Here is a 27,277-nt window from a genome sequence, read left to right on the forward strand (position 1 = left end):
TGAGTCTCAGAGTTTATTTTTCAGTTTAAGGATTAACATACCATTAATAAACCACAGTAATAACAGATAACATGTAATAACATGATCAGGCCCACCAGGTTAAGAGTAAAAATGTACCCGTATGAAGGTAAGGCAGGCTATGCAGATAAAAGAGCATTCCACTTAGTAAATGGTTATGTCCATATTTTAAATGCATGTTTTTCTAGAACAATCTGGCATTAGGGGTTACATTCAGAAGAAACAAAATTACAAAACAGAGAAGTTGTTGGTTATATTATCAAAATAAGAACTGTGTAACCTGTTTAACTAAAAACAAAACTAAAATCTTCAAATGGTTAACAGAATACATATTTAAGTAAATGCACATAAAAAAATAAATGCACATAAAAATATTTTTATTACTGATTAAACATTAACAGTAGACTATTTTACACAGAAATAATTTCACCCTGAATATCATAGATAAGTAACAGCCAGCAGAGAGCAGACCCTCTGAGTCGGACACTGCCTCCTACAGGATTTTTGCAGTCTTGAAGAAAGGCAGTCTAAAGGGTTGTGTGGTTTTGTGTATTTCTTTAGTTTTTGCAGACATACAATATATAATAGATGGATATAGTCAATGTTCTGCATTGATTAGTGAAGTTCCAATGTGAAGACTCAAAGCCTTAAGTTGATGATTATGACTGCTGCTGTCTTGGTGCTTTAATACCTGATGTGAGAAAGGAGACGCATCACACACTGGCTTGAGGTATATCGTGTTTTATCCTCCTTTCTGACAGTAGTGGTGTCTATAATTACCAATGCAACATCATGCTGTATTCAGTAAGACCAGAGATTAGCAACTTAAACTTAACTCCATCATAAAAGTCTACTGAGCTGACAGAGAAAGGCAGCTAACGGGCATTTGCTTATACATGTCTTTACATCTGGACTACATTTAGCCACTGGAAGAGTTTAAAAAGCTATTTAGTATGAGCTTTTATATCCAGTCTATGGTTGCAATTATGTAAGCTAAAGATGTGAGGGGTCTTACTGTGACTCCTATTGTCAGATGTGCACCTGGAAAATACTTATGGACACATTCAATCATTTAATTAACTGATTACAGTTCATTATAAAACTGTAATGTTTGAAATCTTTTATATTTTACAATTTTCAAATGCTGATAAGGTGCACCTACAACCCCCCCAAAATTCACATCAGATATTTTTTATAGAAGGAAGGAGTGCATGGTGAACTCAGGGTTGCTGCCTTAAGTGGAGGAGTTCAAGTATCTCATTGTCTTTTTCACAGTAGATGAATAAGACACTGTGGCAGATTGACAGACGGATTGGCGTAGCTGTAGTGCGGACCCCGTATTGGTCTGCTAAAGTGAGGTGAGCGGAAAACGGAGTCGAGCTACTAATATGTCATTCAGTCACCAACTCGCTTCAGGCCATATGAACTGAGCCCTTTTCCTTCCTTCTTTCTCCCAGAATGCATTTAAATACAGGACAGACTGTCAGAAAAACATGTGAATAAAAAAGCAAATATAGAAGCTTTTCATAGAGACTTAGAGCTAAGCAATAATTAACCTTTATATTGATCCTCGTTTCTTTTACATATGTAGGATGTTTAGCAAATGCAACAGACACTGTATGATATGCTTCAATAAACATGAAAAAGAAAAGAATAAAAAAGTCCAGAGGGGGACATGGCATGCTAAAATACTGGCGACTGTAGACAAAGATTTTCAGAAAGCGTGACCCCTGACCACTGAGATTCGTGATTTTGGCATATTTAAGACTATGCCAAAGCATCTGAAATGAATTTCAGTCTGGACTTTGACTAAGCTACTTCAAATCCTTAATTTAATTCACTCCCACCACTATGTTTACTTTGGTATGATGTGGGATGCTGTTTTGGCTTTCATAAATCAAATGAAAACAATTATTTTAATAAACATTTCATGCGCTGATGTTAAAAGAAGAGAACAGTCTACAGGATGACGCAGCAGCAGGTTGCTGGATAGTCGTCAGCATTGACTTTGTGTTCGTTGCCGTACACATAGTAGGCGTGGGTGTTGTCTTTCCACTCGTAGTTCACCCTGGTGATGGGGATCAGCTCGACCGTCTGCCTCTGAAAGAGAGAGATAGAGGTGCGTGTCAGCTTGAGTAGGAAAGCATTAGCTTAGCTTAGCATAGACTAAAAGCTGGAGGAAAGGAAACACATCAGCATCATTCTGTCGTACGTCTTGACCGTCTCTGATTCGCATAGACATTAAATGGTAGATCATTATTAAACATTAATAATGATTGCTGTGACTCATTTGTCACAAGCTGAAATTTGTGGCAATGATTGAACATGACTATCTCAAAGACTATTAAAGATAAAAGCCTAATATTTTAAAATATGTTTTTAAAATATGTTCAAATATGTAAAAATAAATATCTAAATATTTAAAATCTGAAAAAAGTGCAGGACTACTACAAAGTCCTATATATGAAAGCAAACTAATAAAAAAACTTCCCATTTCAAAAGACAGAAAGTGAAAATTTCTAAATAGTATATAGTTATCTTTCACAACAATGCTAAAATAAAACTGAATCCTTTTTAACATTAAATGATTATGATTTTCTTCATTTTTGTGATTATTTCCATTTAACTTTCATGTTTAATTGAGCAAATATCACAAGCTGTACCACAAAAACATCAGCAGATAGTAAAGATGGCACGATACCACTTTTTTTATATCCGATACCGATATCATAAATTTGGATATCTGTTGATATGACTCCAACATAGTGTATTTTTTAATCAATAAAACTGTTTTTTTTAATATTTTGCTGCATTTTGTATAAGTTCATACTCAAGTTTAAACAAAAACTAAAGCTATTCTGTTATACCTGTATGCAAAAAATACACTGCACCCAAAATATTTCATAGTTCAGCATAGTGATGTGCGATACCACTGATTTCCTTTCCGATCCGATACCAAGTAATCGTCAGGGTGGTATCGACGATACTGATCCGATACCGATACTTTGTACAAAAACGTATTTTATTTATTGTATCTCAAATTATAGCGTCATAATGATTACAGGACATCAGATTACTTGTTCTTATCACTTAATAATGCAGGGTTCATCATATAGAAATAAAAAAACTGAAGTTGTGCGCTATTTGAACACCTTGCCTGCCTGCAGCACTAAAGGACTCCGTGAGAGACGTCACCTGTCCCTCTCCTCCTCTTCAGTTCGCCTCAACATACGCTATTCTGTGATATGATTTACTCTGAGGTGTTTGACAAGGTTAGTGATGTTGCCACAACCATACATGCCAACCCTCCCGATTTTTCCGGGAGAATCCCGAATTTCAGTGCCCCTCCCGAAAATCTCCCGGAGCCACCATTCTCCCGAATTTCTCCCGATTTTCCACCCGGACAACAAAATTGAAAAACCATATTGCAGAAATTATAGCGCGGCCCAGCCAATTCCAGTTTCCAACAATGGCGGCAGCGACTTAGTTTTAATATTACTCTTATTTCTCTTTCTGGGTCGCAAAAAAACTTTTAACATATTTTCAGGTGAGAATGTGGCTGTGTAAACTTCAAATATCTGAGCCGACCGGCACATCGATTTCAAACCCCCGCGGTCTTTCACTACATATTAAACATGATATATACAGTGGGGCAAAAAAGTATTTAGTCAGCCACCGATTGTGCAAGTTCCCCCACCTAAAATGATGACAGAGGTCAGTAATTTGCACCAGAGGTACACTTCAACTGTGAGAGACAGAATGTGAAAAAAAAATCCATGAATTCACATGGTAGGATTTGTAAAGAATTTATTCGTAAATTAGGGTGGAAAATAAGTATTTGGTCACCTCAAACATGGAAAATCTCTGGCTCTCACAGACCTGTAACGTCTTCTGTAAGAAGCTTTTCTGTCCCCCACTCGTTACCTGTATGAATGGCACCTGTTTGAACTCATCATCTGTATAAAAGACACCTCTCCACAGCCTCAAACAGTCAGACTCCAAACTCCGCCATGGCCAAGACCAAAGAGCTTTCGAAGGACACCAGGAAAAGTATTGTAGACCTGCACCAGACTGGGAAGAGTGAATCTACAATAGGCAAGCAGCTTGGTGTGAAAAAATCAACTGTGGGAGCAATCATCAGAAAATGGAAGACATACAAGACCACTGATAATCTCCCTCGATCTGGGGCTCCACGCAAGATCTCATCCCGTGGGGTCAAAATGATCATGAGAACGGTGAGCAAAGATCCCAGAACCACATGGGGGGACCTGGTGAATGACCTGCAGAGAGCTGGGACCAAAGTAACAAAGGTCACCATCAGTAACACACTACAACGGCAGGGAATCAAATCCCGCAGTGCCAGACGTGTTCCGCTGCTGAAGCCAGTGCATGTCCAGGCCCGTCTGAAGTTTGCCAGAGAGCACATGGATGATACAGCAGAGGATTGGGAGAATGTCATGTGGTCAGATGAAACCAAAGTAGAACTTTTTGGTATAAACTCAACTCGTCGTGTTTGGAGGAAGAAGAATACTGAGTTGCATCCCAAGAACACCATACCTACTGTGAAGCATGGGGGTGGAAACATCATGCTATGGGGCTGTTTTTCTGCCAAGGGGACAGGACGACTGATCCGTGTTAAGGACAGAATGAATGGGGCCATGTATGGTGAGATTTTGAGCCAAAACCTCCTTCCATCAGTGAGAACTTTGAAGATGAAACGAGGCTGGATCTTCCAACATGACAATGATCCAAAACACACCGCCCGGGCAACAAAGGAGTGGCTCCGTAAGAAGCATTTGAAAGTCCTGGAGTGGCCTAGCCAGTCTCCAGACCTCAACCCCATAGAAAATCTGTGGCGGGAGTTGAAAGTCCGTGTTGCTCGGCGACAGCCCCAAAACATCACTGCTCTCGAGAAGATCTGCATGGAGGAATGGGCCAAAATACCAGCTACTGTGTGTGCAAACCTGGTAAAGACCTATAGTAAACGTTTGACCTCTGTTATTGCCAACAAAGTGTTAGGATGCCTGGGTCGTTGACCCAGGGTTTTTGAGTTTATGATATTATTTATACTTTCTAGTTTTTGGTTTCTTTGAGTTCTGTCTTATAGTTTATGTCTCTGTCTTCTCTAGCTGCTCTGTCTCCCCTGTCAGCTGTATCCCCTTGTCTAGTTCGCGTCTCTGTGTGTCCTTAGTGGCTATATCCCCGTGTCCAGTCAGTGTCTGTGTCTGCCCTGGTCCCACGTCTCTGTTCCCTCTGTTGCAGTGCGTGCGAGTCTGTGTCTTTGTTCAGTCTGTGTTATGTGTTTCCTGTTTTACTTTGAAAGTCCATGTCTGATGTTAATGTGTCTGGTTTTGCTTCCCCTTGTCTCGTTAGGCCTGATTTGCCCCAGCTGTGTTTCCCTCCTGTTACTCATTCCCTGATTGCTCCCTCTGTGTATTTAAGCCCTGTGTTTCTCTGTGTCCGTGTCGCGATCTACCGTTTATTTTGCTGTGTGTTTTGTCAATCCGCCGGTGTTAGTTTATTTTTGACCTTTTTCCCCCAGTTATTAGTGATGGCCAAATGAAGCTTTCCGAAGCACTGAAGCTTGTATTGAAAAACGGTTCATTACTCGAAGCTTTTCAACACAGTCCTCTCCGGTGACATCTGGTGGTGAAAATTTTAAAGAGCAGCTTGAATCTGCAAAATAAAACGGACTGCTCAATTATCACTGCTCACTCAAGAGTGGAGTTCTCTCTGATATTGGGCCACCGTTCCGTTGCTTTGAACATGTAATTGGTTTAGTTTTCTCGATTGGGGGGCTGAAAAAAATGTAATGCGTATTTGCGTAATACATTTTGATCAATAAACTTTCCCTATTTAAACATGCACTATGGTGTGGCCTTTCTTTGCTCATAACTCCTTGATGTTGGTAAATACAATAAGTGAGCAATATATATAATATACATATGAGAATGCACAGCGCATTATGGAGTATGCCCCTGCTGTGAAGTCCTGCCTCCATCTACTTGTCGTTTAATCACTGGACAGCTGGACAGGTTCATACAAAATATTAGATTAGGCCAATTGTCCTATACATATTTTTGACCTAGGGGTGGGATTGATTGTGAACTGGAAAGGGAAAATGCTTAGGGAGCTGAGTACGGCTGCATCGTCACTGATTTGTAGAATCATTTTGATTCGATACAGGATCTGATTCAATTTGATTGGAATCTTGAAAGTTTTGCCTCAGTCAGAAATATTACAATTCTGATCATTTAACAGTATATATCCATAATTTCGTATCTATTAAAAGAAAGCTGACACATGTGAGACTTAATTAGAGATGTAAACAGAGAGTTATGAAACCTGCAGCTGCAGAAGCCAGCGAAAAAAAAAGAGGCAAACACAGCGCGGACCCGACGACACATCAAAATCTGATTCTGACATGTCGGGTCCGCGCTCTGTGTTCACGTTTGTATGCAGAATCCGTAAACCTGCTCCCAGTTACTGTTTTAGCTGTATGGTGTTTGACGACATGTTGTGAGGTTTAACCTGAGATGCTGGCGTTTCAGGCATAATAACGTTAATTTACAAATCGACACAGGATTTTAATGAATCAATATAAATTTATTCAATTTAGCATGGATTGTAATCAGAAAGGCGATAATCAAAACCCACCCCTAATCAAGAACTTGCAAAGTAAAAACATGATCAATGTAAGGTAGCCCTTTTGTTATTTACATTTAAAAAGAGGATTAGTGTTACTGTGCGCTGGCTGAGTCTGTTTCTTTTCTTAGAAATAGTTTCTCCTGCCCTGGAGAAAATCCACTTGCATGGAACAGAAGAGGCTGTGGAGTGCAGGAACTACACTGCAAGTTGGTAGATATGCAGGTATTCCTGGGTCCTGCAGACTATCACCTAAAAACAATAAACAAAATGATTTTCTAAACTGTGTAGCAATGTAATGTACGTATAGTGTCAAATACATTTTTGTAGTCTTCATTAGCTTTAATTCACATGGAAGTGTTCCTAAAGTCATATGCTGTAATGATATTTACATTATGAAAACATGATTTTGGACATTTCAAGTTTTTCACTTCGGCAGATAAAATGAATTGAGCAAAATCAACTCAAAATATTCCCACATGCCAGAACGTCCTCTCTTCCTTGCTGGCTCCATATCTGTCAGTGGAATGATCACCTCGTCGCTATCTGTCACCATCAACACACTCCACGAATCCCGTGGATGATTCACTTCCTTATATCCGTTTGAATCAGGTACCGAAGCAGTTACGTGGGTAATGAAGCTTCGGACGTCACTGGTCACGTGACTTTTGCCAAACGAAGCAAGCCTCGACACAGTGCTTCTGAACCAGTGTGTTGTTTTTTTCGACACACGCTCCGGAGCGTCAGCTTCAAGCGGGCCATCACTACCAGTTATGTTATGTTTGAGTTTAGCATTAAAGCTGTTTTGGTTTAAGTTCTGTCTCCGGAGTCTGCACCTTGGGTCCTATTCCTGTCTGCACACAGCCACACCTAACAGAAGATCGCGACCAGAACATGGACCCTGCAGACTCCTTTTTCTCAGAGTTCAGCGGCGAGATGGAGCGGCTGGTGAGCCTGCTCGACCGCATCGCCCAGTCCTCGGATTTAAGGACCATGGCTGTGGGGCTGAGCGCGGTGGAGGCCATCATTCGGCATAATCCCCGGCTTAGCCAGTTTGCTAAGGACACTGAGTTGGGGAACACCATAACTGCCTGGAGAGAGCAAGTCAGGGCTAGTGAGCTTGCTCTCTCCCTCACTACATCTTCCCCACCGCTGCTGCAGGGCAACGCACACTCTGCCTCATCGCCACTGCAGGCTTCCTCCCCTTCCTCACGCCAGCCGGGACCTTGTTCGCCTGTCCGTTCGCCTGCCTTTTTTCTGGCGGCTGTGTGGTCGGAGGATGAGGAGGAGGTCTCCGTTTCTCCACCGGTTCCTGTTCCCTCATCTAAAAGGAAGCGACGCCACCGTCGCTCCTCTCCTCGGTCATCCGTTCAGCCTCGCGCCTCGTCAGCTGGAGGGCCCGAGGAGCCCGTTCAGCCTCGCGCCTCGTCAGCTGGAGGGCCCGGGGAGCCCGTTCAGCCTCACGCCTCGTCAGCTGGAGGGCCCGAGGAGCCCGTTCAGCCTCACGCCACGTCAGCTGGAGGGCCCGGGGAGCCCGTTCAGTTTCCTGTCTCTGCTGGAGGGTCCGAGGGGCCCGTTCAGCCACCTGTCTCCGCTGGAGGGTCCGAGGAACCGCTTCAGCCACCTGTCTCCGCTGGAGGGTCCGAGGAACCGCTTCAGCCACCTGTCTCCGCTGGAGGGTCAGAGGAATCGCTTCAGCCGTTTCTTCCTGCTGGAGGGTCCGAGGGGCCCGTTCAGCCACCTGTCTCCGCTGGAGGGTCTGAGGGGCCCGTTCAGCCACCTGTCTCCGCTGGAGGGTCCGAGGGGCCCGTTCAGCCACCTGTCTCCGCTGGAGGGTCCGAGGAACCGCTTCAGCCACCTGTCTCCGCTGGAGGGTCCGAGGAATTGCTTCAGCCGTCTCTTCCTGCTGGAGGATCCGAGGGGCCAGTTCAGCCACCTGTCTCTGCTGGAGGGTCCGAGGAACCGCTTCAGCCGTCTCTTCCTGCTGGAGGATCCGAGGGGCCCGTTCAGCCTCTTGCCTCGTCAGCTGGGGGTCCGGGAGGACCCAGCCAGCACGTCCCAGTGTCTGCTGATGGTTCTGGCGAGGCTGTTCAGCCACCACCGGCTCCACCGCCTGGTCCGGCCTCTGAGTCTGCAGTTCCGCCTGGTCTGGCCTCTGAGTCTGCAGTTCCGCCTGGTCCGGCCTTTGAGTCTGCAGTTCCGCCTGGTCCGGCCTCCGAGTCTGCAGCTCCGCCTGGTCCTGCATCTGCAGTTCCGCCTGGTCCGGCCTCTGAGTCTGCAGCTCCGCCTGGTCCTGCATCTGCAGTTCCGCCTGGTCCGGCCCCCGAGTCTGCAGTTCCGCCTGGTCCGGCCCCCGAGTCTGCAGCTCCGCCTGGTCCGGCCTCAGCCTCTGCAGCTCCGCCTGGTCCAGCTTCCGAGTGTTCAGCTTCGTCTGCTCCTGAGGTCTCCATGCTGTCTGTTCCTGCACGTCCTGTCCGGCCTGCACGTCCCGTCCGGCCTGCTCGTCCTGCTCGTCCCGTCCGGCCTGCTCGTCCTGCTCGTCCCGTCCGGCCGATGACTGGACGTCATTGCTGTCATGGACGGCCCCCTGATCTGCTCGGTCGCCGTCGGTGCCTCCCGCCCGCCCGGCCTCCTGATCTGCTCCGTCGCCACCGGTGCCTCCCGCCTGGCCGGCCTCCTGACCTGTTTTCTGGGCTCTTGGACCATCAGCCTCCGGGCCGGCCCCCCTGAACTTTTTTGAGACTATTGCCTGGGCCTCTGCGCCTTTCGTGAGCTCTTTTGTTTGTTTGCTTTTGGACTTTGCCTGGGCCTTGGTGCTGTTGTTTTGGACTTTGTTCCTGTTTTTTGTTCTGTTGCTTTCTGGGCTCCAGTGTTTGCATTTTTTTTTGTTTTGTTGTTTCTGGCTCTTTGTTTGGTTTGTTTCGAGCCCTCCATCCTGTTTCCCCCGCCGCCCACCCTGGTTCGGTTGTTTTTGTTTTTTTTGGTTTTGATGTTTTGGTTTGGGCTGTCTGGAAGCCAGCCCTTAAGGGGGGGGTACTGTTAGGATGCCTGGGTCGTTGACCCAGGGTTTTTGAGTTTATGATATTATTTATACTTTCTAGTTTTTGGTTTCTTTGAGTTCTGTCTTATAGTTTATGTCTCTGTCTTCTCTAGCTGCTCTGTCTCCCCTGTCAGCTGTATCCCCTTGTCTAGTTCGCGTCTCTGTGTGTCCTTAGTGGCTATATCCCCGTGTCCAGTCAGTGTCTGTGTCTGCCCTGGTCCCACGTCTCTGTTCCCTCTGTTGCAGTGCGTGCGAGTCTGTGTCTTTGTTCAGTCTGTGTTATGTGTTTCCTGTTTTACTTTGAAAGTCCATGTCTGATGTTAATGTGTCTGGTTTTGCTTCCCCTTGTCTCGTTAGGCCTGATTTGCCCCAGCTGTGTTTCCCTCCTGTTACTCATTCCCTGATTGCTCCCCCTGTGTATTTAAGCCCTGTGTTTCTCTGTGTCCGTGTCGCGATCTACCGTTTATTTTGCTGTGTGTTTTGTCAATCCGCCGGTGTTAGTTTATTTTTGACCTTTTTTCCCCCAGTTATGTTATGTTTGAGTTTAGCATTAAAGCTGTTTTGGTTTAAGTTCTGTCTCCGGAGTCTGCACCTTGGGTCCTATTCCTGTCTGCACACAGCCACACCTAACACAAAGGTTATGTTACAAAGTATTGAGTTGTATTTTTGTTATTGACCAAATACTTATTTTCCACCCTGATTTACGAATAAATTCTTTACAAATCCTACCATGTGGATTCATGGATTTTTTTTTCTTCACATTCTGTCTCTCACAGTTGAAGTGTACCTCTGGTGCAAATTACTGACCTCTGTCATCATTTTAGGTGGGGGAAGTTGCACAATCGGTGGCTGACTAAATACTTTTTTGCCCCACTGTAAGTCACTTTGATAACTTAAAAATGTTATTGTTTGGCTTTTTCAGTGTTTTATTTGTTCATGAGCAAATCAGTTTGGCTGAGATTAAAGTTATTAGATTAGATTAAATTAAATTTAACTTAATTGATCCCTCAGGAGGGTTTTTACACAGCTGAATAAACGTTAAACAGAAAACTAATTAAACAAAGTGTGAGACGGTCGAGAGTTTACGCCAGCGCCCTGTTATATTTTAGATAGCAAGGAGCAGACGGCAGAGTTTCACTTCACCGAGGGAGCTCGTGACATACTACCCGGCTTTCTTTAGACCGCGAAGGCCGGGTCCTCAGGTGGAAGCAGCTTCTGAATTTGGACACCCTCGCTGTTTCCGGGCCGGCCAATAATAAAGGTGACATTTAATGCATTTTATCCGATACATAAACACTGTAAAATGTATTTATCACCCCAAAACAGCCCTTTGAATGTCTCCCTAATTCTGAGGTCTCAAGGTTGGCAAGTATGGCCACAACACCTCACTTTTTTGCCACATGTATCACAAACCACGTCTCAGCTGTTTGTGGAGGTAAAATACGTCCGCACAATTACACTCAGCCATTGTTGTGAGCGCGCACGCCAAGGGGCTGTGAGACATTTATACAGCCGTATTTCGCACATCACTATGAAAGGCAGAAGAGGAAGTAGTTCCTTTGAATGTAGACAAGATCTGAATGTTATAGTTTCTTTCCACTGTGTTCCTGTTAATGATAAACTACAAATTTACCCTAAATTACTAAAATATCGATATTTTAATGTGAGAATTGATTCTAGAACATAAATGATTATGTATCGGAGGAATCGATATTTCAGGATCGATCCGCACATCACTAGTTCAGCAATACTCATCAATCTAATAAACTTAAACCTACACCATCCTCCCTATTCTGGTATTTTAAAGAGTACTTAGTGGAAATATTAAGCAACCTAACTAATAGGGTTGCAAACTCCCAGCAAAAAAAATAGGGAACCACCCCCCACCCTCCGCCTCGTGATGCTTAATCGACATAATTTAATTTAATGCACGTGTAAAAAAAAAAAAAAAAAAAAACAAAATGCACAGAAATCAATTATTTTTCTACAATAATTAAATAGATTCAACATCTTTCTTCAACAGAATTGCAGACTGCACAGATGGTACCTTTCCAAAGGAAAAAGTACTGTAGCTTATAAATTTGACTTAATAGTTCCTATATACACAATAATGGATTTCTATACATTTACATCAGATGAAAACTTTGGGTGTAAGATTCAGATAATTATGTATTAAAAGCTAGACATTTTAAATGAGAATAAGATGGAAAAGTATGTCTTTGTGCCCCCTTTTCCCTGTTAATGCCCTACCTGCCCCCTGGCTAAACTTTGCTAGACCCGCCCCTGCACAGTTACCAGCCGTCAGCTACGTAGAAAAGGATCCTGGTGTAGAAAGTAATATTAATCTCCATAAGTTGATTCTGTTCATCTGGACGTAGCGTTTTGTGGGAGAAACGTTTCGTCACTCATCCAAGTGACTTCTTCAGTCTCAGCTGACTGCAGGTTTCCCCAATCTTATAAACAGTACAACATTCTAACAACAGCTTATAAGCTCAAACGTGCTGCTGTTGTTTAGCCGCTGGTTTCCTCTTTCTGGTGCAAAGTGGGCCAAAAACAAACAAGGGAGATGGGACTTGCGACAGAAAAGCCGATCAGCCGATCATTGATCAGTTTGATGATTGAAGTAGCAACAGGAGAGGGAGAGAGAGAGAAGAGGCAGTCGCTCCATATATCGGTTGTTATGCTTAACGTGGGAATGCTTTACAAACATTCAGAGATTAACTTACACACTTCTTCTCTCTGGGATAACTTTCTTGGAGATGAAATGCCGGTTTGGTAGCGAGGCGCCAAGTGCTCAACCAGACCACCGAGAGGTCTCGCACGCCACAGCCGCTCTATCACGTGACGCATACTGCTCCGACGTGCTAAGGTTATGAGTTGAGTTACGCCATGGCGCAAGTTTTTCTTTGAGGCGCTTTCGTGATATTTAATGGATTGATTACATTTTTTATTACCGATATGTAATATTGGATCGGTCCATCCCCAGTAGATAGTCTAGCTTAAATAGAACAAAATCCTTGAATTTATGTTCTTTGTGAATTGTACTCTTTATTTGTTTTTGTTTTTTTGTTGTTTCCATCCCCTGATGTATTACTTGATATGGTTCTTTTGAAATCGTTTTTCAAGATCAACTTTGACATTGGGTGCTAACAATAAAGCTCAAGGCCAAATGTTTAGTCAACCAAGATACTCGTGTCCCCCCCCCCAAAGCCTTTTATATTATTGTGAAGTTTGAAGATGATCCATAAAAACTTGGGTGGGTTATATATGTTTTTGCTGATTTACATATTTTATGTGACCCTCGACCTGATTTTCACCAAAATTAAATCAGCTTGAGCTGTCCTTGGCATCTACCATCACAACATCATCACTATTTGAAAATGATATCTTGAAAATTGTTAACACTACACTGTTCAGAAATAGTGACTAGTTGTCTTTTGCAAGGTCAAGTTTTTTTTTTTTTATGAGTGTGTTCTCAAAAGTGTATTCATTCATTTCAAGACACCTTCAGTCACGACGCACCACAAAACACTACATGTGGCCATCAAACTGTACACGTGGACTATTTTCACAAAATCTCGCTGATACTTTACATAGTGTTGTTTTAACTTTGGAATATTTTCATTTTAATTAAACATTGCACTCTGAAGGTCTTTGAAAACGTTTCTTGTGTCATAAGAACAAACCCCTCTGAAACCCCACATTGTAAACTACACCACAAACTTTCCTGGAATTGTAAATGTATGTGTCTCATCACACTCATGACACTGTGATTGGCCCATTTGGTGCTTTTGTTTCTTCTACACATTTCTGGTTACTTCCAGAATTGTGTAGTTCATGTTTTGTTGCAACTGACTGGGAGTGTATGAATCAACATAAAGAGAGAAACTCCCCCACCAACAAGCATTTTGGTGGCAAAATTGCAGAGCAACACAGGCACACTAGAATAGACCTTTTATTTTTATCTTGAACTGTGTCGGCCTACCTGCTGCAGAATCCTGGAGGTTTGGCCATACTTCGTTTGATGTTCTTTGATCAGACGGTCAGAGGCCTGAGAGACTCCTGGGTTTGGAAACCCAAACAGCGGGTAAACCTGAGGGATAAAAGAGAGAAATTAACATGCAATATACACACAGCTAACCCCAGCAATGGCTTTTACTTCTTACGTTTATGTTTACCTAAACTACATCTGGCTGAAGTGAGCCCCTGCTGTGGCATTATGTTTTACTTATGAAGATTAGTTCATCTTTAAAATGTGAAATTTGGAATACAGCATTCTAAACTATTGTGTAGAAATTACAGTGATGTAGTTTATTGTGTATATTTTGGCATGAAATAACTGAACTGAAAAGTGTGAAGCTACATTAGCTGTGTGTGTGTGTGTGTGTCTGTGGTTTTCATGGGGACCAAAAACTGGTAGTTTACTATACTACACTATACAGCACTCGTTTGAAGGCATTTTTGAGACTCAAAATGTGGTTTTATTGTCAGGGTTACAATTAGGTTAGGTTTAGGGTAAGGGTCAGGGTTAGGCAATCATTTTTGATGGTTAGGGTAAGCGGCTAGGGAAAGCATTATGTCAATGAGATGTCTCCACAAGGATATAAATACACACACACATGAGTGTGTGTGTGTGGGTGTGTGTGCATACCAAGTTCTGGCTGTTCTTGAACAGCTCCTTCCCATTCACTGAGCACAGCTTATCAGTCTTTAAACCAGAGTTATGCTCCACCACGTGGTCTTCCACATTGTTTTTCCTAAATACACACAATAACTATATTCATATATATGTACCAAATCACAACATCTTCAAGAAACCTTGAAGATGTTTCTTCAAGGTTAATTAAGAAACATAATTCAGCAATCCAGTATTGCTGAATTATAGCAATGTTGGAACAGCTCAGTACTTGTACTCACCACTCCACTTTGAGCTCAATGTAGGTCAGCAGTTGGCGTTTTCCTTTACAGGTTTGACACTCCTTTTTCCCTCTGCCATTACACTTACTACAACTAAACACAAACACAGACGTGACACATTAACCTTTTGTTTTTATTTTTGTGGTCACATCAATATCTTCTTTAGGCCCTAGCCGGTGGTTGTTCTAGGTGGTTGGCCACATAACCAGTATGCTGCTTTGCTGTATTTGATCACCAACAGTTGGTTTTCGCTGGCAGCAGTCTCAATGTTTTTGTTTCAGGTGTGACCACATAAGGAAATTCCATATTGCATTTCAACAAACGGGCCTATCAAGGTTTTATTTCAGCAAGGTCCAGGTTTTGGAGGCGGTCTTCATACTAATGTTAGGCTGCTTCTTCTTCGCTTGGCCCATTCTGCTGTGGATGTAATCTGTGATCTGATTTTTGAACTATCAAATCAATGCGTTTAAATTCACTGCTTAATTGGGGCACCATTGAGATGAAAAGCAGCCGCCGATGCTCTGTGGTGTTGATTTAGAGTCCATATGGCCTGGCAATGCAGGCATTGTCACAGAGGATGTCAGTCACCTCTGCATCGTCATTTGTATCGATAAGCTGTCATTAGCAAACATCAGTCTTGAATCATACAGTGGGGCAAAAAAGTATTTAGTCAGCCACCGATTGTGCAAGTTCCCCCACCTAAAATGATGACAGAGGTCAGTAATTTGCACCAGAGGTACACTTCAACTGTGAGAGACAGAATGTGAAAAAAAAAAATCCATGAATCCACATGGTAGGATTTGTAAAGAATTTATTTGTAAATTAAGGGTGGAAAATAAGTATTTGGTCAATAACAAAAATACAACTCAATACTTTGTAACATAACCTTTGTTGGCAATAACAGAGGTCAAACGTTTACTATAGGTCTTTACCAGGTTTGCACACACAGTAGCTGGTATTTTGGTCCATTCCTCCATGCAGATCTTCTCGAGAGCAGTGATGTTTTGAGGCTGTCGCCGAGCAACACGGACTTTCAACTCCCACCACAGATTTTCTATGGGGTTGAGGTCTGGAGACTGGCTAGGCCACTCCAGGACTTTCAAATGCTTCTTACAGAGCCACTCCTTTGTTGCCCGGGCGGTGTGTTTTGGATCATTGTCATGTTGGAAGACCCAGCCTCGTTTCATCTTCAAAGTTCTCACTGATGGAAGGAGGTTTTGGCTCAAAATCTCACGATACATGGCCCCATTCATTCTGTCCTTAACACGGATCAGTCGTCCTGTCCCCTTGGCAGAAAAACAGCCCCATAGCATGATGTTTCCACCCCCATGCTTCACAGTAGGTATGGTGTTCTTGGGATGCAACTCAGTATTCTTCTTCCTCCAAACACGACGAGTTGAGTTTATACCAAAAAGTTCTACTTTGGTTTCATCTGACCACATGACATTCTCCCAATCCTCTGCTGTATCATCCATGTGCTCTCTGGCAAACTTCAGACGGGCCTGCCCTCTTGTAGCTCCCTTTTTAGGTATGAAGTCATCATTTGAGGCTGACACACTGCTCTCACTCTCAGACATGTCTGGAATTATCTTGTTGTGGAGTACGCTAGGCCACGTAGTATCATTGATATTGATATTCTTGCTTTCTTAATCACGTATAAATTTATACACTTATTATTGCAGATAGGAAGATATGGCTCAACCTTAACAGAAACTCAGCATCCCTGTGTTATCTATAGTCACAGTTATTTATATCACCTAAATTTTAAAAAGAGAAGAAAAAAGAATGGAAGTCTGGTAATGATTGCACTTGAATGGCTAATGAATGAATGAATGGCTAACTAGATATATTATTAATGGTTTGCATGCATAAACAGAAAACCTGGCTGTTTTGGTCCCTTTTTAAAAAAAATCTCCAGTTTACTGCATTGGATTGATTTGCTCTAAAAACATGTACTCATATTCTGAAGTAATAATTGCCTTTTTATTTATGGTAATGTTGTATGCATAGTTTTGTTCTGAAAAAAGTAGTACCTTTCTTTGCCTGTGCCATTGCAGTGACTGCAGGCCGCATCCAACTTCACTCCAGTGCCATCACACGCCCAGCAAGCTTTCTACAAAGACACAAATAAGCATTTTTTTTAACATTACCACCAGATTTCTCCTGTCAGCAATTATTATGCATTGTTGAGAATTTTCTTACTTTTCCACATCCATTGCACTCAGTGCATTGCTCTACACCTGTTGCATGGCAGGTGTTGCATTCCTAAAAACACACACACACACAAAAAAGTTAATAATAAGATTATTGTCACACTGACAGACACTTCGCCTTAGAACCTTCACACACATTCCATGTTAACAGCTTAACTTCTAATCAGAGATCAAGCTAAATCAAAACTGCAAATAAAGTTGTGGTAGGAGTTTGCATGTGCTCAGAAAAAGGTTTTTATAGTCAAATGAGAAAAGAAAAAGAGCTATGTGGCCACAATGAGAAGAAGTATGTTTGGATTAGTAAAGGTGAGGCATTCAAACCTAAATGTACCAGCTGTTAAAGATGGTGGAGGTAGCAAATTCTTCAAATTCATCTCAAAACAACAGCTACATGATTGAAATGCTGAGTGCTCCAGCAGGACAATGATCCCTAACACACATCGTTGTTCTGTTGATTTAGCCTTGGGGTTCTACACTGCCGGAAAAAAAAAAAGATTGTTTATTAATCCTCACCTTTGACTCTGCATTTGGGTCATTTTCACATACAATCATGACACTACTGAAATGTCTTGAAGAACTGCTGTATTGAGAACCCTTGAACACTATCGGTAACCCAAGAAACAACCTCCGGTCCTTTCAAGACCCTGTCAAACCCATGGAACATTTTCAGATTTGACAGCTTTAATTCACAAAGGGCTGCTTACATCTTTTCAAGGTTCCCTGCCAGCTTTACTGTGCCTATATATCCAACCATTACTTGAGCCAGCTCAATGCATTAAAAAAAAAAAAAAAAAGCTCTAGAAAAATCCCATGGACAACTAGCAACCCAATGAAACCTTGAGCATGATAATTCCTTAAGTTCATGTAAGGACCACTGAAATCTATTCCTTAGACCATAAAAACGTTTTCAAAGCTACTGTGGTACTTAATACATGTCCAGTGATGGGGGGGGGGGGATTCGATTTACATAATGAAAGTTGTGTCAGCCCTCTTAAAGCTAAAACCAGCACTTTGATAGATAGCTTCTGTTATTCAGTCACCTTGACAGAGGATGTGAATGGCACCCGGATCTTCACTTTATGGTCACTGAAGAGATTGGGGGGCGTGGCCTGGACCTCCCACGGTTGTGGAGCAGGTTGGGTGTAAAAGTCAGCAGGCTCACCTATTAATTATACAAGAGCTCACAGCAAGTGACAGTAAAAAACAAACGAACTGATGTTTAGGTAAGGATTAGGCAACGATGACCAAAAGAGGAATTCGTTGTAATGAAAGCAGAAGCAAGTGTGTTTCTCCAGTGTTGAATTGACACTAGAAAGTGTCTATATAGGTCCACTCTTTTGAGTGTTAAACATTTTTGACAGTGTTATATTTTTAACAGTAACCTAGTCAGTTTTAAAGATTGACAATGATGTTGAGCAGTGCTGATTTCCTAACACTGGACTATTACTAGCATTTTGAGTTATTTTCCAGTGTTGGAAAATCAGCACTGCTCAGTGTTAGTCATTGCTAACCTTTAAAACTGACTAGGTTACTGTTAAAACTATCACACTGTCAAAAATGTTCATTTAACACTCAAAAGAGTGGACCTATATAGACACTTTCTAGTGTCAATTCAACACTGGAAATTTTGCAGTGGCATTTTTCCATGTAGTTTCTGTTATGGTCCTGGGTCTGTTAGAAAGTGACTTTGAGTTTTTTTTTTAGTAAATCTTGGTATTGTTTGGAATTATATTCATGTATCTGTTCCCCATAGTGGAACAGTTGTGGTATTTAGTTTCTTTCCCTTGTTCAGTTTTCTGTGATTAGTTTGTTTTTGTATCTCCCTCTCGTTTCCTCGTCCCTCATTATCTTGTGTATTTATTATTTAGTCGCCCCACTAGCTGTGATTTTCCCCATGTTTCCTTTTTAGTTCAGGGATTTTTTTTTTTTTACCCGTTTCTCGACTGCCTGTAAATTGTTCTGGACTGAATAAAATGAAAATGTGTTTTTACCTTCATATGGTTTCTGGGCCCACTCAGTTGACCTGGACTCAGTGAACGTCTCTAGACGGTACTAAGGAACAGAAAACTGACTTTACCAAGAGAAACTGGATGTGATGATAAGATTCCCCTGTCAACGTACAACGAACTTTGTGAGCCTTCAGTGTGTTTCTGGATCAGGATGAAGTTGTATTAATGCACATGTAGATTAAAAAAAAAAACAAGAGGGAAACAAGTTAGGGTGAAAATATTTTATAACAAAAAAATATTATGAATGGTTGTCGTTAGCATAAAACTGTAGGTAGAAATAACTGATGTTAGCTTACTAGTAACAGCGTGGTGTGCATTACTGCATAACAAATCCTGCTGTAAGACTAATCTACAGTGTAGTTTTCGACCACTTGCAACAGCCCTGAAGATTTGTAATGAAATAAACTGTCCAACCCACAAAACTGCACAATTATTTGCTGCCATGGGGTTGGCAAACTACTGCTTCAGTAGGTTTGGACACTTACTTAAAGCCCTCAGGTTTCTGAGAAAAAAAATCATTACACATGTTAATTTTTCAACAGTTCATTATCATTCAATTATGTCCTTTGGTCAAATATTTGGAAAAAACATTTAAACTGAATAAAAGCAGTTCAAACCAGACCTCTTTAGTAGACCGATCAAGATAGTAAAGGCAGATATGGAGGTAACTCAGTCCGCAGCATCACTGATGCTGACAGCATTATAAAAAGGGAACATTTAATCACCCTAAATGTGTTGAATGGCTCCATGGAGGTGATGACTCCCTGAGTGACCGGAGCGTCACTGTAGCAGCAATGAGACGACACAAATTCCTTGAATGCCTTACGAGCCTCATCCTCAGAAAGAGAGGGGATGCTACAAATCACATAAACTTTGTGTTAAACCAGAAAATTCTACTGGTTGGTGAGCAGCTCAGAAACACAGGTAATATGTCGTACCTCCATTCAGGATTTTCAGGGGCAGGTTGGGGTGGGGCTACTGGCTCCGTGGGCATGGGAGGGGGCAGGAAACCTCCTGCATCAATGACAAATTTTCAAGTAACAGCAACAGCATTAATGTGAGGAATTATGTGAACCGGGCTTTTCTTACCTCCTCCTGGCACAGTGCCTTCATAGCCTGGGACATTGCCAAACATGTTGGCTTGGGGTGCCATGACAGGTGGATACATAGCTGGAATGAAAAACAAGAAACAAAAAATTCAAACCAATCTTCTGGGTGAAATTAAAACTAGTCATGTCTCCAGCTTTCCATGTTTACTTTTTGATGCAAACCAAAGCTCTGACCAGGCAGCTTCGGAGGTCTGACATTTTGTCTTGGCAAGAAACTGATTCCACTCTCTAGTTGGTGGCTGGTTAGCTTGGGATAAATACTGAAAGGGAAACAGCTATTCCAAATCTATTCAAAGTTAAAATATATATATATATTTCCGAGGAGCTTATTAATTAGCACGTAATATCTTTGTGGTAGTGTGGTGTGGTTTCTTCTCAACAGCAAAAGAAAGGTAAGACGGAATAGGTTTAGGGAGAGAAAGTTAACTGGTATAGCCTGGCTTATCAACCAGCACCTTTTTATCCAGTTAGGATAGGATGTTAGGACCTCGAAGTCTCATGAATACCTGATGAATATAGTGGTGGCTCATGAGGTAGAGCATGTCATAGACTAATCGGAAGGTTGGTGATTCGATCAGTGATTCGAGCTCCAGTGCTCATGCCAAATATCCTTGGGCTACTAAACCCAGGTTTGTGTCCGATGTATCCACTGGAGCATGAACATGTGTAAATGTTAGATAGAAAGCACCTCGGGGTGTGAATGGGTGAATGAGGAAAGTTTTACAAAGTGCTCAGGTAGAGTAGAAAAGCGCTAGGAACCAGCCTATTTACCATGAATACAGTGCCCAGGACACAACTGCACCCACGTGTGCTTTGCAATTTAGAGGCATGCAGAGCGTTTATTGGTCAGTTATGTCTTTTGTATAAGTACAGTGAAAATACACACTGTGGTACTGTACTCTACTGTGAGATCTCTCTCTGTCTCTCTGCTGGGAAGTGAAATCACTGCTATAACTGGGTTTCTTTAAGCTGTACAAAAATAACATTTTAATGAAAATTTGAATTTCATTTCTAGGCTGGACTAGCTTATCTGAAAGACCTTAAAGTACGGTATCACCCCATTACACCACTTGCGCTCAGACTTCAGGTTTACTTGTGGTTCCTAGAATATTTAAAAGTAGAATGACAGGCAGAGACTTCAGCTTTCAGGCCCCTCTCCTGTGAAATCAGCGCCCAGTTTGCATTCCAGAGACAGACACTATCTCTACTTTTAAGATTAGGCTTAAAATGATTCTTTTTGATAAAGCACATAGTTGGAGCTGAATCGGGGGACCCTGAAACATCCCTTAGTTATGCTGTAAAAGGTCGAGGCTGCTGGGGGATTCCCATGATACACTGAGTGTTTCTTCTTCTCTCACCATTCCCCCCCCCCCACTCATTAGTTATAATTAGTCACTGGCTCTCTTCCATAGCATGTCTTTGTCCTGTCTTCCCCCCCTCACCCCAATCGGTCACGGCAGATAGCTGCCCCTCCCTGAGCCTGGTTTTGCTGGGGGTTCCTTCCAGTTAAAAGGTTTTTCCTTTCCATTGTCACCAAAGCGTATGCTCATAGGAGGTGGTTTGATTGTTGTTATTGTTGTTTTTTGTTTTCTCTGCATTATTGTAGGATCTTTACCTTCCAATACAAAGCACCTCGAGCACCTTAACTGTTGTTGTGATTAGGTTTTGTATAAATAAAACTGAATTAAACTGAATAATATGTCACAACAGTATCATCAACATTAGCCCTCTTTACCCCTATGAAGGAATATTAGGACCATATTAAGAAAAAAACATTATTGATCATTTTTAGAATGAAGTCGAAAAGATTAAACTCGAAATACTATTTTGAGTAAAAAGTCCTTACTGGACATAAAAGACGGTCTTTCTTATAACTTTCCGGAGTTCAAGTTTTGCAACACGGACGCTCCATTTGCAGACCCCCCATTCATCTCACCTGAGACGCCTTTGTTCTCTGGCCCTGGAGGCCGCAAACGCCGACGCAGAGGGAGAAGATCTGGCGTTCTGGTTCGACTGAGACGGCGCACTTACAGACCACCGTTACCCAGTTTATTACTGGCTAATATGCAGTCTCTGGAGAACAAGCTGTGCGAGCTTCGGGCACGGATCTCATTCCAGCGAGAGATGCGGGACTGCTGCGTGATCTGCCTCACAGAAACCTGGCTATCGGACAAAGTACCGGACTCCGCAATACAACTGCCGGGGTTCTCTGTGCACCGCGCGGACAGGTCACAGGATCTTACTGGGAAAAGCAGAGGCGGTGGTGTGTGTTTCATGATCAACAACAGCTGGTGTGATTATGCGAACGTGCACCCGGTCAAATCCTTCTGCTCACCGGACCTGGAGTACCTGATGATTAAGTGCCGGCCATTCTGGCTACCGAGGGAATTTACAGCAGTGATTATTACGGCTGTTTACATTCCCCCACAAGCCGACATTGACCGTGCACTCAGGGAACTGTACAGCGCGATCAGCAGCGAGGAAACCGCACACCCAGAGGCAGCGTTTATCACAGCCGGAGACTTTAATAAGGGAAACCTGAAGAAAGTCTCACCAAAACTCCATCAACACATCCTTTTCAACACACGTGGAAACCGGCTACTCGACCACTGTTACACCTCTTTCTGGGATGCGTACAAAGCCCTCCCCCGCGCCCCATTCGGCCAATCAGATCACTGCTCCATCCTGCTCCTGCCCGCCTACAGGCAGAAGCTGAAACAGGAAGCTCCAACCCGGAGGGCGGTGCACTGTTGGACGGACCAATCGGAGTCTGCGCTGCGGGACTGTTTTGATCACGCGGACTGGGAAATGTTTCACGTGGCCGCCAGAGACATTGATGAATACACAGACTCAGTCTGTGGATTTATCAGGAAATGCGTGGAAGATGTCGTCCCATCCAGAACAGTCAAATCCTTCCCAAATCAAAAACCCTGGATTAACGGAGATGTTCGCGCGGCACTGGCGGCACGGAGCACCGCCTTTGCCTCCGCGAACACATCGGACTACAAACACGCACATTACCAACTCCGGAAGACGATCAAAGCAGCCAAACGTGAGTACAGGGACAGGGTGGAGCAACAGTTTGACAACCCTCGGAGTATGTGGCAGGGACTAAACACGATCACAGACTTTAGAGGGAAAACCAGCACACCGCAGACCACGGCCTCTCTGTGTGAGGATCTAAACGTATTCTACGCTAGATTCGACACAGCGAACACCATGAGACCGGACAGTGTGCGCACCGCGGATGATGTCAGTGCGCACACTGTGTCTGAGGAGGATGTGCGGAAGTGCTTCAGGAAGGTGAACGCACGCAAAGCTACTGGTCCGGACGGGATTCCCGGCCGCGTCCTCAAGTCATGCGCGGCTCAGCTGGCTGGAGTGTTCACGCACATCTTCAACCTTTCCCTCTCTCTGTCTGTAGTCCCAGCCTGCTTCAAAATGGCCACCATCGTCCCTGTACCCAAATCCTCCACCATCTCCTCATTGAACGACTGGCGACCTGTAGCCCTGACCCCCATCGTAAGCAAATGCTTCGAGAAGCTGGTCAGGGACTTCATCTGCTCTGCACTACCCGACTCACTGGACCCTCTACAGTTTGCATACCGCCACAACAGGTCCACTGATGATGCCATAGCCCTGACACTACACACTGCCCTGTCACACCTGGAGAAGAGAGACACGTATGTGAGGATGCTGTTTGTAGATTACAGCTCAGCATTCAATACCATCGTTCCCTCGAAGCTGGACAGGAAACTGCAGGATCTAGGACTGAGCAGCTCCCTCTGCAGCTGGATCCTTAGCTTCCTGTCTGACAGACGCCAGGTGGTCAGACTGGGCAGCATCACCTCATCCCCCATCACACTGAACACTGGTGCTCCACAGGGGTGTGTACTGAGCCCTCTCCTGTACTCACTCTACACCTACGACTGCACAGCCACTAACAGCTCCAACATCATTGTGAAGTTTGCGGACGACACTACAGTGGTGGGTCTTATCACCAACGGTGATGAGACGGCTTACAGGGAGGAGGTCAGCGCCCTGACCCACTGGTGTCAAGACAACCATCTCACCCTCAACGTCGCAAAGACAAAGGAGTTGATAGTGGACTTCCGGAGGTGCAGAGAAGTACACACCCCCATCACCATCAACGGCGCTGCTGTGGAGAGAGTGAGCAGCTTCCGGTTCCTTGGAGTACATCTGGCTGAGGATCTTACGTGGTCAGTACACACAAACAAAACAGTGAAGAAGGCGCAGCAGCGCCTCTTCTTTCTCAGGAGACTGAAAAGATTCGCATGAGCCCCCGCATCCTCAGGACCTTCTATCACTGTGCCATTGAGAGCATCCTCACTGGATGCATCACCACCTGGTATGGCAACAGCACCGCCTACAACTGCAAAGCTCTCCAGCGAGTAGTGCGGTGCTCTGAACGGATAATTGGAGGTGAGCTTCCCTCCCTCCAAGACATCTACAGGAAGCGCTGCCTGAGGAAAGCGGGGAGGATCATCAAGGACTCCAGTCACCCCAGCCATAAACTGTTCAGACTACTTCCATCAGGAAGGAGGTTCTGCAGCATCCGGTCCCGTACCAGCAGACTGAGAGACAGCTTTTTCCATCAGGCCATCAGACTGCTGAACACGTCATAGACACCTCAGCTTCACTACTGGAACTTCAACATTATGCACTCCACACTGTATATAAATGCCACTTGTTTTGCACATATTCAACTCTGTATATTTTATATATTTTATTATTATTATTATTATTATTATTATTATATATATATATATATTTTTTTTTTACTATTTAATTTGTAAAAATGTGTATACACACACACACACACACACACACACACACATACACACACGTAGGAAAATATTTAGTATACACATCCAGAAATGCATACACTATTATATATTGTACATATATTTATTAGTTTCAGGTCGGCCATTCTTGTATTTTGCTCGTTTGTGTTGTTGTGTTTGCACATCTCTGTTGCTTGTGGGGCTCGCACACAAGAATTTCACTCGCATGTGCTGTGCCAGTGTGCCTGCACATGTGATGTGACAATAAAAGTGATTTGATTTGATTTGATTTGAAGTCAAAATGTGAAGATTACTGCAGCTGCTACAGCCTCTGCAAAAGTAACGTGTGTCGATGTGTTAGTGAAATTGTACTTTAGAATCAGTTTTAGTTACAAGGAAATTAGGTAGAGTAGAAAAGCACTATATATTTAATTCCATTTATTTATATAGCACTCTTCACAGGATAAAAAACACAAAGTACTTCACCGTAATATAAAAACAGAAATACATTGGGGAAAAAAGGAACCAGTCCGTTTACCATTTACCATGAATACAGTATCCGGGACACAACTGCACCCAAATGTGCTTATATCTTTTGTATGAGTACAGTGAAAATACACACTGCGGTACTGTACTATGAAGTCTCCCTTTGTCTCTCTGCTGTACAAAAATGGCATTTTAATGAGAATTTGATTTTTATTTGGAGTGCAGTAAACACCTTTTTTTGGGGGGGGCTTGAAAAAAAAGGTAAAAAAAAAAAGGCAACCGAAACCCCACCACAGGTTCTCGTTTTTACTCATGACCTTTCATGACAATTAAACTAATGACTTTAAGCCAGCAAACCAGAGAACCACACAAGATTTTCCCTCCACTTGCATTTTGTTTACAATAAGCTACCACATTTTTAAATTCAAAATCACTGACATCTGTCCCTGTGTCTCCCTTTCTCTCGCTCTGCGTCTTAGTTGTGTCTCTTTTTTGTCTCCCTTACTTCTTCCCATGTTCTTCTCTTTGTTTCATCCTTGTCTCTTCAGCCTGTCATGTGTTCCTGGGTTTGCTTAACTCTATGCCAATGTCAAGCTTGCGTGTTTTATTTAGTTAATTGTTATTTCATGTGCACTGTGTCCAGCTTTGCATCCCGTTTTGTTCTAATTTGTTCCTGCTATGTAATTATGTGTTTCCACTTCCCTTATCACCCATCAGTGTATATATATATATTATCTCTGGCTTCCTATGTCATTTGTTGGAGTGTCTGTTTTCCCACCCAGTGTCCTCCAGTGTCCCCTCCCTGAGCCCAGTGCATGCTCCTGGGAGGTCATCTGATTGTGGAGTTTTCTCTGTACTACTCTTGCAGCTGTTCCAGCATCTCAAAAAAGAATGAGTATGTTAACCTGACACCCGAGCAATTACCGAGGAAGGACTGGGCTCAGTAGTTGAAGAAAAAAAAAATCAGACACAAAAAACTGAAATTAGTGAAACAACTTGATTGTAAAAATGTAAACAAAAAAATCTGGTTGCTTATTGCTCAAATTGAACTATGTACAAAACAGAAAGTTCCTGTTAATTCGGATTTTTTATTTTATTTTTTTCAATTTCACTTAATTTCTGTCGCCACTACAAAGGCGAATATCTGCACTAAATTCTTCAGAAAATAAGGTTCAGATGGGTTAATGAGTTTCATCTGGAGTTTACTGTCCGAAAGAGAAAACAACTGAAACTCCTTAAAAAAAAAAAAAAAAACATAAATAGATTAAAGCAGCAAATATATTCAGTTTAGTGAATGCTGAGGTTTAACGTGATTCTGACTTCCTAATCTTCTCGCACTGAATGAGTTTATAGAAGAAACAGCGTTTCAGTCCTGTCAAAGTATTTTTCTTTCACAAAAGTACTTTTTTCTCCTGCACAACTGTAAACAAATAGAGAAAAAATGCACACGTTGGACCAAGAAATTTCAAGAGTCTAAAAATGCAGATTGTAATCGAAACACATTTACGAAGGTGGACTATCAGAAGCGGAGCCCCGCGCTTGCCCCTTTAATGGCCCGGAGGCGCTTGGTGGTCGGTTTCGTGATAGTTCCTAAAGTCTGCCGTCCTGTGTTTCAATTCTTACCTGCGCTGTTCATTCTGCTGCAGATCAATCACGCTGTTATCAGCTGATTTTTATTGATCCGTTATAATCTCTCTGAGTTTTAGTAGTTATCCCCCGTTTCCTCTCCGTCGGGAGCGCGCAATGAGCACGGATAGCGGATCTAGTTGTAGAAAACGTGGACGACGCCCAAAACATGAAGCCAAAACGTCCCTATCGCCCCCTGGTGTCTGTCTGCAGTATGAGTCATAAACCCCGCCTCCTCCATGTTAGCGGATGGGACTGAGGTCAGACTAAAATAAATTAATTCTCCTCAGATACATTTTTTCCAAAGATTCTTTCTTTTGTTATCAATAGTTCTCATCACGCTGATTTATGTCCAAGGGGTCTCCTTTCCCATAAGTTTTATTCAAATTCCTACCGCGGTGATGTTAAA

At 43.0% G+C, this 27,277-nt stretch overlaps 1 protein-coding gene across 1 annotated transcript; it reads right to left on the bottom strand.

Moving 5' to 3' along the window:
* Positions 1 to 27,065, bottom strand: LOC120717223 (protein SSUH2 homolog). Its single transcript, XM_040005130.1, has 12 exons — positions 26,866 to 27,065; positions 19,932 to 20,012; positions 19,781 to 19,856; positions 19,568 to 19,697; positions 18,825 to 18,885; positions 17,874 to 17,995; positions 16,823 to 16,885; positions 16,654 to 16,733; positions 14,621 to 14,713; positions 14,355 to 14,460; positions 13,689 to 13,796; positions 1 to 2,118 (listed from the first exon to the last, which is right to left on the bottom strand). Exons 1-12 carry the CDS (start codon positions 26,876 to 26,878, stop codon positions 1,978 to 1,980), a joined length of 1,074 nt encoding a protein of 357 aa, XP_039861064.1. The 5' UTR covers positions 26,879 to 27,065; the 3' UTR covers positions 1 to 1,977.
* Positions 27,066 to 27,277: the final 212 nt, after the last annotated feature.

The sequence above is a fragment of the Simochromis diagramma genome, unplaced genomic scaffold, assembly GCF_900408965.1.
Source record: "Simochromis diagramma unplaced genomic scaffold, fSimDia1.1 OVJJ01000320.1, whole genome shotgun sequence".
NCBI lineage: Eukaryota > Metazoa > Chordata > Actinopteri > Cichliformes > Cichlidae > Simochromis > Simochromis diagramma.